At 37.4% G+C, this 14,278-nt stretch overlaps 1 protein-coding gene across 1 annotated transcript; it reads left to right on the top strand.

Moving 5' to 3' along the window:
- The first annotated feature begins 387 nt into the window (after positions 1–387).
- LOC144635874 (putative skeletal organic matrix protein 5) lies at positions 388–2,507 on the top strand. The gene is made up of 4 exons (XM_078494988.1): positions 388–664; positions 827–869; positions 1,378–1,513; positions 1,929–2,507. The coding sequence occupies exons 1-4, from the start codon at positions 388–390 to the stop codon at positions 2,451–2,453; spliced, it is 981 nt and encodes a 326-aa protein (XP_078351114.1). The 3' UTR covers positions 2,454–2,507.
- The last annotated feature ends 11,771 nt before the right edge of the window (positions 2,508–14,278 follow it).

Raw genomic sequence — 14,278 nt, 5'->3', positions numbered from 1 at the left:
GTGTGCAAAATCTCTCCACAGCCAATAGGGAAATCCGTCCGGACCTGGGGCTGTGCGCTTTAAACGAGTCATAAACCTTGTGACAGTAAGAACATCGAGAGTGGGGACGCGAGTTCCTTCCGGAATAGGTAACAGCTCCGGGGCTGAGTACTGTGTGTCCGTATTAATTCTTTGAAAGAACAGGTTTATGTCCTCAGGGTTGATAACAGAGCTGATGTTTGATGCTTTAGACTCTCTGCCAGTGATTTTGTTTACAGTATTCCACCAACCCTTGGTCCAAGTTCCATGTTCGCTATTTTCATTACGTACAGCCTGCACTTGGTTGTAGCGGATAAGCTCATTTATCCTTGCTTGTGTGTCAGTGCTCACCTCAAGATCACTCAAAAGATGCGCTCGACTCTGGACGTTGGGTTTATTCTGCAGCTGTTCTGTGTGATCGCGATCCTAACCGTGGCTGCTGATGGGAACAACACTTCACCAGGATTGAAGACGACTCCGGCTCCCGCCAAAAAGAGCGACAACACAATTATCGTCAACGTGGATCACGATTCACACAACACTGAGAAAGCCATCAAATCTCTTGAAGCAACTTTGGAGAAAAATTTTCAGGAGCTTCTTCGTGTAGTCAATGCTACATCTCGTGGAAATCCTAACGCTCCATCTGGTATATAATTGTGTCACTTGCTTGATTTAATTTCACTGTTTTGTTTCTCGCTAAACATTTTTTCATTTTATCTTGGACAGGCTCCGCGTCCTTTGCCTTGCTTATAATTTAGTTTCTTTGTTTTGTTTCTCGCTCAACTTTACTAAATTTTATCTTGGGCAGGTTCGTCCTTCGCTTCGTGTAAAGACATTTACGTGAATCATAAGTAAGTTATTGGGTTGCAAGATAAGTCAGTCACGGCCATACCATGAGTAAATAAGAAAAAAAAAAGTAAGACCTTCACGAAAAAACTAAGCGATTTAGTCATTAAGGATGTTAAAGTGTAAAAAAAATAAGCGATAAACGAAATAACCGTATTTCAAATTCTCGAACAATCCTTCCCTTGTCGCTCTAGCAAAAGCCGCCGCAATTTTTTCATTGTCATATTTTTTTATAATTTCTTGATTTAAAAAAAAAAATGAAGTTTAAAGAATTTATTGTACAACAGGACCTCTCGAAGAAAGCTCTAAATATCAGTTTTCCTGCTCTGAAATTGTCTTGCATGAGTAGCCGTCTAGAAAGGTGATGGAGAAAGCATTACACAGAGGCGGTTAACTTCTCATTTATTTCTAGCTTCTCAAATATTATTTATTGGGTTTTTTTAGTTAAAAAGGCTACATTAATTTCTTCTAATTATTGCTTTTAAGTTATAACCTGTTTTGTTTTATAATCAGGTCGCAGGGGAACAGAGCTTACTTCCTCCAAATGGACTATGGCAAGGTCCCTGTTTTCTGTCACATGACGAGTCATGGCCTTGGAGCATGCGGTGGTGGTGGGTGGACGCTGGTCATGAAAATTGACGGCGCTAAGGTAAAACATGACACTCTATAACCTAGAACAATGTAATCTAAAACATAGTCAAACATTATGACGTATTCTTATGGAGTTATGTTTAAGTGACAACTTTCGGAGTATTGGCGCTGTGTTTTTCTTTGGAGGCAGAAGGATTCGATCGAAACCTTTAGTTTCCCGTTTAGAGAATAATCAAAACTAGTGCTTGTTACCTTGACTGTAAGTAAAGAAGCGTAAAGTCTTTCAAAACAATTTTTGCGACAAAATGTTTACTAAAGTAAAATAAGGTTTACAGTTTTTTTAAAAGTGCTATGTAGTTTCTATGAAATCATCTTAACATCTCAAACAATTGAAGAAAATCCTTTGATTGGGATGGAGTAACTCTCCCGGCGTTTGTATTACATATCGCGATTATTGTTTTTATTCTCGATAGGCAACCTTTCGTTACGATTCCCAACTCTGGAGCAACAAGATCGACTTTAATCTCCCAGGAGGGAAGACTGGTTTTGACCACCATGAAGCAAAGTTACCGACCTACTGGAACACACCCTTTTCCAAGATTTGTCTTGGTATGAAGATCGGCCAACAGATCAACTTCATTGCCCTCGACAAGCAGGCCAACTCTCTGTACTCACTGATCGCTGACGGACAATACCGCGCCACCTTACCGGGTCGTAAGACGTGGAAGACGCTGATTGGTTCACAGGCCTCCCTGCAGACCAACTGTAACAAGGAAGGTTTTAATGCCCTTGGTGGTAGTGGGGGAGGTGCGAAAGCAAGAGTCTGTTTTCTTGGCAACCAACAAAATGACTGCAACAACTGTAATTCCAGAGTCGAGTTTGGAACAGGAGGAGATCCTGATGATTCCAACACGTGTGGAAACGCAGTAAAATCCGGAGATTCTCCTGATAATGGAGGGAAGAACATCAAAGCCATGGGATACATTTTGGTTCAGTGACACTCTAAAGGAACTGACCATTTTCTGCTTTTTAGAAAAGGCCATAAGCTTTATATAAGAAAGAAACCATTTTAGTCTTGTATTAACATGCATATAGTGTAGTTTAATAAACAAATAAACTTGGTAATAGAACATGCAGACTAAATAGTGTCATAGAAAAACAAATGCAAGACAATTTGTTTCGATCCTTTCTCATATTTCTCCGTTAGCTGTCCACACCAAGTATCATTTAGTTTTTTTTCTCTCTGGTTAAAAAAAATACCAACCGCTTGTCTGAAGATAAACAGCAGCTAGAGCATGCGCAAACTTTATTTGTCTGAAAGTATTGACGCGAATCAATGAATTGTTACTTCGAGTAAGTCAGTTTTCTCTTCCTGAGGCAAAGTCACGATCATCGTGACATAAACCAACTTATGTCGCAAAACCTTATTCAAACAATTACAATTAATGATTTCACCAGTTAACCATAAACATCATTAAGTTTCTTTTCACAGTACCACTGCAAAGACATTGGGCATACATGCATCTTATCGTATAAGTTATACCAGGACGATTCAAGAGAGTTATTTATGTCCCTGAGTTTAGATGACCTATTTATCGCAATCTTTTGCGGTTATCTGCATTTTTTTCCCCATTAGAATCCACTACACGTAGACCCTCCATTTCGACCTTTATTCGGAGACCAAATACCACGCACGAACGCCTCCGGATTTCGGATTTCCAAATAAAACACGAAATCCAAAACTGATGACGCACCAATATCTTTCTCTCTTAGCTGTCAACCTCAATTTTTTTTTCTCTCTGGTTAAAAAAAAATACCAACCGCTTGTCTGAAAATAAACAGCAGCTAGAGCATGCGCAAACTTTATTTGTCTGAAAGTATTGACGCGAATCAATGAATTGTTTAAACTTCGAGTAAGTCAGATTTCTCTTCCTGAGGCAAAGTCACGATCATCGTGACATAAACCAACTTATGTCGCAAAACCTTATTCAAACAATTACAATTAATGATTTCACCAGTTAACCATAAACATCATTAAGTTTCTTTTCACAGTACCACTGCAAAGACATTGGGCATACATGCATCTTATCGTATAAGTTATACCAGGACGATTCAAGAGAGTTATTTATGTCCCTGAGTTTAGATGACCTATTTATCGCAATCTTTTGCGGTTATCTGCATTTTTTTCCCCATAAGAATCCACTACACGTAGACCCTCCATTTCGACCTTTATTCGGAGACCAAATACCACGCACGAACGCCTCCGGATTTCGGATTTCCAAATAAAACACGAAATCCAAAACTGATGACGCACCAATATCTTTCTCTCTTAGCTGTCAACCTCAATTTTTTTTTCTCTCTGGTTAAAAAAAAATACCAACCGCTTGTCTGAAAATAAACAGCAGCTAGAGCATGCGCAAACTTTATTTGTCTGAAAGTATTGACGCGAATCAAAGACTTATTTAATAATACTTTGAGTAAGTCTGTTCTCTTCCTGAGACAAAGTCTTAATTGTACCAAATTATGTCGAAAAAACCTTATTCAAATAATTACAATTTATGATTTTACCAGTTTACCATGTAATAAACACCGATCATCTAACTAATCGGGCGTGGCCGATTTATAGTTTACCCTTTGGTCGTCCTAGAGCATAGTCTCCTGTCGGCCAAAAAGACGGGGATAGCTTGGGGTTGCTACAAAACCGCTACGGGTGACGCATACCGCAATGGTTTTCATTTTAGTTTTGACAGGAAATCGTTGCAGGCACACTTGGTCGACTTTTGGGTTAATGTGTAATCAGGTTGTGTTTTTTTGCTTCGGCGGAAGGACAGAGAAAAAAGCTTACGGGGCAAAGTACAGTATGGGGCCCAGTTCTCGGCCACTTTTGACATAACCTTGTATTTCTTACCTCAGAAGAACCGCAGGAACTTGAAATTTCTCCCAGAGCTAGCTACATTATTCAACTTTTTGGTGTAAAGCTATCGACCGGTCAAAAATTAATTTGCCCGAGTAATAATAAAAATAAAAGCTCCATTTGTGGGCCCAGTTCTCGGCCACTTTGGCCCAGTTCTCGGCCACTAAAAAGCTTGTGCGTAATTATCTGTAAAAAAAATACTCAATTAATTTTCAGAGTCATAAAATCACTCTGTAAACCTATTTATGTTATATCGATCCCAAATTATTTTTATGAGGCTTTGTTTTACTTTAGAAAAGAAGGATTTTAACGCGCCTAGTTGCCTATGTGCAGGTTCTGGCAAAACCGCATTGTGTGACCCGTGCATTTAGATGGTTTATTTTGCAGTGAAAAGGTCTTGAAATATTTAGGTGTTGTAGAAATAATAGACAAGACAAGAGTCAGCTCAAAACTTTATTTCTTTCATTCTGGCATCAGCAGATGAAATTATATTAAAAACCAAGCGCTAAGCTGTGATAGCGAGCAGGGTGGCCGAGAACTGGCAAATACGCAAACGTCGCAAGAAAAAATTTCGAAGTAAATTAAGACCAAAAAATACAACGGTTCAACGAAAAGTTAACTAAAGCAGAAAGCTGAATTATTCTACGTTTCACATGCCAAAAATTAGCTCGTATGGTGGGGGCTTTTGGATAAAATACGAATTTAACTACATCCATGAATTTTAAGGAGCCGTAAACAAACAAATTTTTCGGGAATGCAAATTCACCTACCTCCGCGTAAACTCGACGTGTGAGCTTTCTATATCGAATTGAACGATCAAACTCAAGATACTTAAAGCACATGAATCAGTCTATCGTTTGAAGGAAATACCTTTTTCTTTTAATTCAACTGGAGTGTGAAAAAACGCGTTAAACACAAAGTGGCCGAGAACTGGACCCGGCCGAGAACTGGGCCCCATACTGTACCGATATTCACCATTGTGAAATTGCACTTACTTTGACAAGTTAAAGTTATTTTTGTATATGAAAAAGGTAACGTCATTGATGTCACGCAGTGTTTTTTTTTTTTTAGCAAACTAGATGGTTTGCTGGTTTCTGACTATGAATGGGGGTGTGATCTTGCGGTATATTTTTTGAGCCTGACTCCGCCGTAAAACTTTTTTTTTATTTAGCAAGAACTGTGTCGATTTTCATTTCTGAACAATTGGTCGTCAAGTCGTTTGTCACAAAGAGTAGAATGTTTGTACAGCATGTTTTGGAATTATTTTAGATTTGGTTAGTAAGACGCTTCTGAAGACCTGAGCAAAACATTGGGAATGTACAGTATTAATAGGAACTTGAATGGAATTTTTCACAAGTTGGATAAAGGTATCAACTGAAAAAAATGGACTTCAAAATGAGAACTTGGATTTTGTTGTAATTAAATTTTATCGCGGATTGGATGCATAATATCACGCCTTTGAAAGTCTTCAAATAATTAGGAAGGTTCCTTTCTTCCTTTTGATCTTATTGTTATTTTCATGTATTGATTATTCGAAAGTGGTTTTCGTTGATACGAAAAAAAAAAAACGGGTTTTCACTGAATTGCTTGAAGTATTTTTAGACGTGATAATATTGGCTTAATCAAATTACATTGTGCACGAAATATTTGTTATTCTTTTGTCTTGAAACTTTAAGGAAATTGAAATTTTTGTTTGACAGTAGTGTATGAAAGGCATTTTATAGAACTGAATAAAAAATAAGAAACATTGATAAAGGTTATTTCAAAGATTTATTTTGCCTGATTTTGAAGGGTTTCAGGAGTTTTAAAGAGTGCTGGTAAACGGCTGTATGTTGTTTGTGATTACGGATCTTATTTAGTTTCGAACGCTCTAATTTTTGAAAGGTTAAAACAGGTTAAAACCGGGCGGTTTCATGAGTTTTTTTGGGTAGAAAGGTACGGTGGTGGTCAAAAAAAAAATGTTTAGAAAGGAATGACTGTAGTAGCACGTAAGTCGGAGGTTTGCGTGAGTCACGGGGTATAGTATGCGTGAGCTGGATTTCCGGCGTCATAACGGCATGTTTTGTTTACTGAAAGATACACTCGACGTTTAGTTAGCTTAGTCGGCTTGGGAAACTATTTTAAAAATGAATGTTGTAATAGTTAATTAATAGTAATCTAGAATTAACCCACTCTCGATTGGAGTCTGTTCTGGATTCGCGCTACCTTTTCGCCGCGAAGGAATTTTGTAAAATTTCGCTAGTGGAAAGAGGTACTGTAAGAACAGTATCAATAACTCAAAAGGAGGAACTTCTTTGTATCTCTGAATTAAGACGTATGATAAAATTTTAGAATAAGAAACTTTCGATGTATGGTTTTCATATTGTTTTTGTCAATTTCCTTTTGTGGCAGATTTTTTGAGAATCAGCTTTTCTTTCGTGTGATGACAGACACAGGACAGAACGAGAGGTGGATGAGAAAGATGCCGAAGATGAATAGGCACCGAAAAACGACAAGAACCGTCAAGGACTTATTAATCGGGCGTGACCGATTTATAGTTTAGCCTTTGGTCGTCCTAGACGATAGTCTCCTGTCGGCTAAAAATGACGGGGATAGCCTGGGCCAATCGGTTTCATTTCAGTTTTGACAGTAAATCGTTGTTGAAACACTGGGTCGACTTTTGGGCTAATCTGCAATCTGGTTCTCTTCTTAGCTTCGGCGGGAGGACAGAGAAAAAAGCTTAAGGGGTAAAAAACTAATAATCACTATTGTGAAACTGTAGTTCCTTTGACAAGTTGAAGCTATTTTTGTAAATAAAAGGGGTAACGTCATTCATGTCACGCAATGTTTTTGTGGGAAACTTTGAAACTAGACGCTTTGCTGGTTTCTACAAATAGCAGTGTGATCTGGCGGTACATTTTTTTGAGGCGGACTCCACTTTAAAACTATTTTTTATATATTTAGCAAGAAGTAGGTCGATTTTCATTTCCGCACAGTTGGGCGTCAAAGTCGCCTGTCACAAAGAGTAGAATGTTTGCACAACTTGGTTTGGATATATTTTAGACTTGACTAGTGACGTTAGAAAGACACTTCTCAAGACGTCAGCAAAACATTGGCAATGTACAGTATTGGTGTGAACTTGAATGGAATTTTTTACGAGATCAGTAAAGCTATCGAATGAAAAGATGACTTGAAAATGAAAACTTCGAATAATTATAATTAAATACCAATTGAATTTTAGATGAGAAATTCCGGAAGTGACATCTGTGTTCAAAATAGGAATTTTTGTACAACTTAAAGTTCCGAAAAAAAAGACCACATGTTTTGTAAAAATCACAGGCAAACATGATCAGGAAAACAAAACAGTCCAATGGGTTTTATTCACGAAAATACAACTTTCTTAAGAAAGAGTTTGTAAACAAGACGGAATCGAATTACATTTCACACGAAATTTGCATACATTTGAACTTGCAAAAAGAAGTATCTCTGCCGAGACATAATAGCGAGACCTTACATTAATAATTATTGTATTCTGATCTGATTGTTATTTTTTATACATTAACTATTTGAAAGTGGTTCTCATCGATGAAAACAAAACGGTTTTTCATTCACTGCTTGAAGTATTTATAGACGTGAAACATTCGCTTAATCAAATTACATTCTGCACGAAATATTTTGTATCCATTTGTCCCGAAACTTTGAGGAAATTGAAATCTTTGTGAACAGTACTGCATAAAAGCAGTTCATAGAATTGAATAAAAAGATAAGAACCATAATGATAAAGGAAACTTTATTTTGGCTCATTTTGACAAAATTCAGGATTTTCAAAGACTGCCAGTAAACGGCTGTATCTTGTCTGTCTCTAACGATTTTGCTACGGTTTCAAACGAGCTAATTTTTCAACATGATATCATGGTAGCGGGCAGAAGTCGGTTCGTTCTGAATTTTTCAATACGGTATACAAGTTACAGGTCAATATACAGACCCTCTATACAGTAAAAAACGTTTTGGGAACAAACCATTGTGAACTTATTTTCTATGTTGATCAGTAAAAATCCTTAGTACGACATGGGGTTTGTTATCAAGTTCGTTAGTACGTTAATACTGCAAGGTGTATAACCTCAGAGAATTATTATCAAGTGTGTTTTGTTTTATTAGCGGTTTATACTCTAAGGTCTTGGTATAGGAGATCAAAATTAAGGCAAATTTCTGTTCTTATCTGATTGCTTGGCACAGATTAGTACGATACTGAATTGGTTAGGAAATGTAAACAAACATTAAATTGAATGAGAGTAGAAAGGGAGGGACAGGTGGGGGTGAAAAGCTAAGGAGATGGAAATGGAAGGAGAATTAAAATCCATGCTTGGTTATATCACGCAACTTTTGACTTCTGTTGTTTTCTCACAAGAACAAAACTTAAGGTGAGGTTCTACCTGAATTTGAATGGAACTTTAAGAGATTTAAAGAAGGGATTGAAGAAAAGAATGGAAACACCTCCAAACAGTTGACCCCCTCGCAAGAGCACTCCGGGTTGTCAGGAGACTGTTTGATGTCCATCCACCAATTTTTAACTTCAAATTCAAATTTTAAAATCACATTAAATCTCCAATATTTCTTATTTGTCTAAATTTTACTAATCCTTTGAGAAAAACTATCGCCTCCCAGAAATCCCCCAAAATCGTCCAAAAATTAACAAAATACTGCAAAACAAATATATATGGGATAAGTAAAGCTTTTTTGGATTCCTTGAAACACGGCTGAAATAGTTTTCAGTGTTTTCCAGCCCTTATACTTTGGGTCAGTACTACTATTCTTCACCAGTTGCTATTACAGTAATGGTATGAAACAAATACCTAATCATTGGTCAATAAGTAGTGATCATTTTCTTGACAATAGTAGTTACCTGATTAGGAGTTGTATGCTGTTCCATTAAAGTGTAAGGGCTCAGTGGAAAATACTGAAATGCGTCAGCCACCTAAAGTGCTGGAAAAATTGGTCTTCAAGTAAAAACCCCGGCTTTATTAAGTATTGCGAAAAGGCTGTACTTTGCTAAGTGTTACAAATTTATATTTTCTAGACGTCTAGTTCCATAGGCGTACGGGCAATTTTTTGCCAGGGGGGGGGGGGGGGGGGGGGGGCGGTGAACCATTTGCCCAAAAAATTATCGCAAGTTGCCCAAATTTTTACGAAAAGGTCGAGAAGAAATGAGGGTCCTGCGATGCACTACCTTATTGTTACTTATTTTCGCGGGACTTAATTTTCGCGATTTTCGCGATTTTTAAAAAATCGAGAAATTAAACACCCGCGAAAATTAATTCTAACCGATTTCCATTGTATTTTTTATGCTAATTACGTATTTTTGGCCAAATCGCGAAAATTAAGACTCGCGAAATATTCCTGTTCCATTTTCGCGAAATTAAGTGCCCGCGAAAATAAGTAACAATAAGGTAATATAAGCTACCATAGGTCTACATATGAAGAGAAAATATTCTCGTGCAGTTCTTGCATATGAATTTATCATTTGAGCTCATAAATCACCTTAAAAGAAATAGCTATCTGCCATTTCGACGGCCGAAGATTTCAATGATACGATCTTTTCATTGTTGACTACAGATTTGGCATACCGTATGCCCTTTCAATGTTAATAAGTGCGATGTTACTGACACGTTGCCCCATGGTGCTGTTGAGGTAAGTTTTCAATCTGCGCAATGCACACAATGATCTTTCTGCAGAACACGATGTAGCAAGTATCATGCACTGCGAGGATATGTACCACATAAGAAAACTATGGAGACATATCAAATAGAACATTCTCGTGCATTGTCTTCAGCATTTCTGAAACAGTCATGTAGCCTAATCCGCGCAAACGACGAAAACTCGCGTACATTTTCTGCTCGGCTTTCAGAATCTCGCCGTCGATTTTGTAAAATTTAGCAACGCGGGAGAAGCTTTCTTTATCAGGGTCGTGTTTTACCGTGACATAAATTTCCCAAATTGAGTGACCATCATTGTGTCCATTATTAAAGGAAATATGAATTTATTTGTTATAACGTTTAGAAAAGGAAGTTCTCAATAACTGCTGGCTTCCACGTACAAGCAAAGCTTCTTTGGTGCATTCATCAAACTGTCCATTCACTGGTTCTTTAAATTTAACATCTCACTAGATTCCACGTTCTTTCTGGATGTATCGATTCTCACTGACGTCTCTACTTGAAATGGTGGCCGCCGGAAATTTACGTCCTACAGTTACGAAGATATCAGCGCCTCTCGAAATAAGGAATCTTGGGTAAATCTTGTTAGTGAATCTGGTCTCACATTTAGTCTGGGGCCATGTGTCAGAAAAATCGTTCCCGTGGGCATTTCATGAACATTCTAGTTTCTTTGCAGAAATCTAATCGCAAAAAAGTTGTCTGCAATTCTTTCGAAGAATAATTGTCAAGAAAATAATAACCACGCCGACTTCAGGTTAAAATAGAAAATATCTATCTTTTCGAAAAAAAAAAAAAGAAAACTACTTTAAAAACTGGCTTTGCCCAAATTTCTCTTGCTGCCCAAAATTTGGGGGGACTGCAGCCCCCCCAGCCCCCCCGGCCCGTACGCCTATGTCTAGTTCAATCGTTTATTTGTATTGTGCGAAACATATTTTTATAAATTGAGACCATTATGTCATTAAGTAATAATGCAATTTTGAAAACATTCCAGATTTTCATTATTAAATAGAAACACGAAAAATTCAAATTTGGGAAAACAAGCCTGTCAAAATGACGTTGCCATGGTGATTTCAAGTTACTGGCACAATAACTAATCCTACCAAATTATTGCGAGATAAATTTTAGATAAACGCGCAAAGTTTGGCAGCGTTTGGTTGAATCTTGAAAAAGTTATAAGCGTCCAAAGTCAGCGCGGGCCTTAAAAGCCCCCCCCCCCCCCCCGGCCTGAATAGGTTTAAGTGACTGTTTTTCCAGTGTTTTTTACTGTACTGTACCCTGCCTTTCAAGTCAAAACAGATAGCTAATTATTAAGCGCCCGATTTTAAGCTTCTCAAGCTTCTCAAGCTTCTTGTTATGGATAGTTAATCGAGGGTTACATTTGCTTTCAAGAACACCCTGTTATCCCCGGATAAGCTTAGAATAAGAAATTTAATCGGGGAATTACCGATAATCGTGGGTGATTTTAATCATCTTTCCAGAAACTGGGGCCATTGATTGTGGTCGCTGTTTCTAATAAGACGCAGAACTATGACATTATGATTGCACTCAGTTGTTTATAACTGTTTTAGGGATTGATTATATAATTACGGACTAGCAAATCAATACACATGAATACAGCAATCGGTCTTCTCTAAATAGTTAAATAAACTAGGCGAGAAAAGGATTGAGGTTTAATTGAAGATACTTGTATAAATGTATAAAAACAGCGAATAAATGAAAAAGAAACACTAGCAAATAATTTAGCCCATGGGAAGACCGGGAAACTGACAACTTAATTTCATTCAATGTACGACATGAAATGAGGCTCAACCTTTGAATCTTGGCCTTGTCTTTTTTTACGTCAAGTTAAAACTTGTAATTAGAGTCAACACACTGACCTTAATTTCGCTTCAGTTTCAGCATAATAGTCTTGATGACAGCCGTGGAACCTTAAACAAGTACAACGTAAACGCTTGCTAAGTTCGACTTGCATAAGGCGTATAATTTCCAGAAAATATATTTCTTCGGATCTTCCAGTAAAACTTACTGGTTTTCACAATTTTCAGGAATGTATAGACGACTTTGAAGGAGATTGTTCGAGTAAATCTTTGGAAGAAACCTACTCTCTTGTTCGCTTTCCTCGCGGGTTCATTCAATTCAAGAAGTGAACACCGCGCCACAAATTTTCCCGCCTCCTCGCATTATGACTTCATTTACATCAACATGAAATGTCCAAGATTTTAAGATAAAACAAATTTTCCATTCGCCCGTATTGGATACATGAGTAAACGACGGGAACGGCTCGCAGCTATAAAACTCGACTCAGCTAAATACAAATACACACGTCATCTTATATACGCAGTGCCGTGCGTAGATTTAACAAATATATTCCATTTTGCGGTGCGTCTGTTTAGTTATAAATCACAGAAGACGTCAACATGTGGTATGGACAGAAAAGTGGCCCACGAGCCGCTAGGCAAGTGCGTCACTGATGTTCATACCGCATTTTGACGTTTTCTGTGATCTATAACTGAACGGACCCACGGCAAAATGGAATCTATTTGTTTTATATGATAGCACAGGTCTTCAATTCACTTCAGTGTGAGCAAATGCCGCCACCCGTGAGCTTAGTTGTGTTCATTTCACGATAAAGTTTCCGTAACCACGAAGCACTGTTAAACCGATTAAATAACAGAAAAATGGTAAATTGAAAGTCATTGAAAAAACTAACCTTTATACCAATTTGGAAAGTTGTTCAAATCTGTAAGCATTAACCTAAGTGTTCAATCACCATTCATTTGTTTCCCGTGGCGGGCGTCTTCCAACTCTACAACATCGGTCAAACACTTTCATACAGATTTCGATGATTTCTCGAGTAATTCGCTGTCTTCTTCAAGCTTGTTTATCCCAGTTAAAAGAACGATGCTTGTCGTATTATTTCTCACTGTAGATTTTTAGTTAGGCTGAACTTTTTTGCTTTGTTCAGTGTGGCCCGACGAGTTTGAAAAACCTATCCGACAACTCTGATTTGGATTATGAACTCTGCTCACGCGCGCGAGTCACACCACTGCGTGACGTCATCTATGTTCCTGTACTCTAAAAGATCATAAGTAAGAAGCAATCAAAATGCGCGTAGAATTCAGTCTGTCGTAGATTGCGCATAATGTCTTGGACTATCACTGCAGGAAGCGTCTTTTGCTTGGGCGTTCGTCACCAGGACCTCGTGCCCACCACACAGCCTTCTAATTTCTACCTATAGACATTAGACTACCGAGTTAAGTAGATTCCTTTAGGGACAGTTTTTATTTAAAAAGAGTCGAAAAAGTAAAGACTGGCCCTACCCATCTAACGAATTACCACATTCATTTGAATATACCTTTTAATTTTTTTAGTGTATTTCTGGACAAGTTTGATATTTTAAGAGGCTTTGCGAAATAAAACAAAAGAAATGATTTATTAATCACTCGAAATTGATTGTTGTATTTCCCTAAGAAAGGAAGCCAAGTCAGATTTTTAAATATATCGAAATTGGCCTATGAATAATGCCTTAACTGTAATGGGAATGGTAACCCACCGATTATTGTTAACTTTGCCTTACCCTTTCTATAGTTAATAATTTCTCTCGGACCGAGTTTACTGGGGTGGTTTCTGTACTTTAAAGTAACACATCGAGACACATAAAATTCATAACAACTGAGGTTAATACATTCCCTTCTGTCGAGACAGATATAAAACTGAACTCGAAATTCTACATAAATTTCAATGAAAAAGAAACCTAAAATATTGCTTGAAATAAGACACAGAGATTAGGAATAGAGATTCCACTCAATAATTTATAATTGTCCTAGGGAATGATTATGGACTAATGGAGCTATAATTAATGCACTACATACAAATATCATAAATAGGAAGGCATGAAGATCTTAGTTTAATCCACCGTATGACATAAATATTCTCCTTACTGAACATTCTTCTTTCCATAAGCTTCATTACACAACCTACCTAGTAAGAATTCAGTTAGACGTATCCTGGTTTCTAAATAAAACACCGTAGTCATGATAAACACTGAAGAAAAAATATAAATGCCAAATGAACGATTCTCTTTTCTTCTGTGAAATTTATAATTCACATCATAAAGAAAATGCGAGTATATGTTTACGAAGCATTTTTTAAAAGCGCTTATGCAGAGTTCAACATCGTCGCGTAAATAACAAATTCAAGGAATAAGCAGCAACAGCAG

The sequence above is a fragment of the Oculina patagonica genome, chromosome 13 (genome assembly GCF_052425735.1).
Source record: "Oculina patagonica isolate OP01 chromosome 13, crgOcupat, whole genome shotgun sequence".
Lineage (NCBI taxonomy): Eukaryota > Metazoa > Cnidaria > Anthozoa > Scleractinia > Oculinidae > Oculina > Oculina patagonica.
The sequence above is the reverse complement of the archived record's forward strand: the minus strand, read 5'-3'. Positions and strand labels throughout refer to the sequence as shown.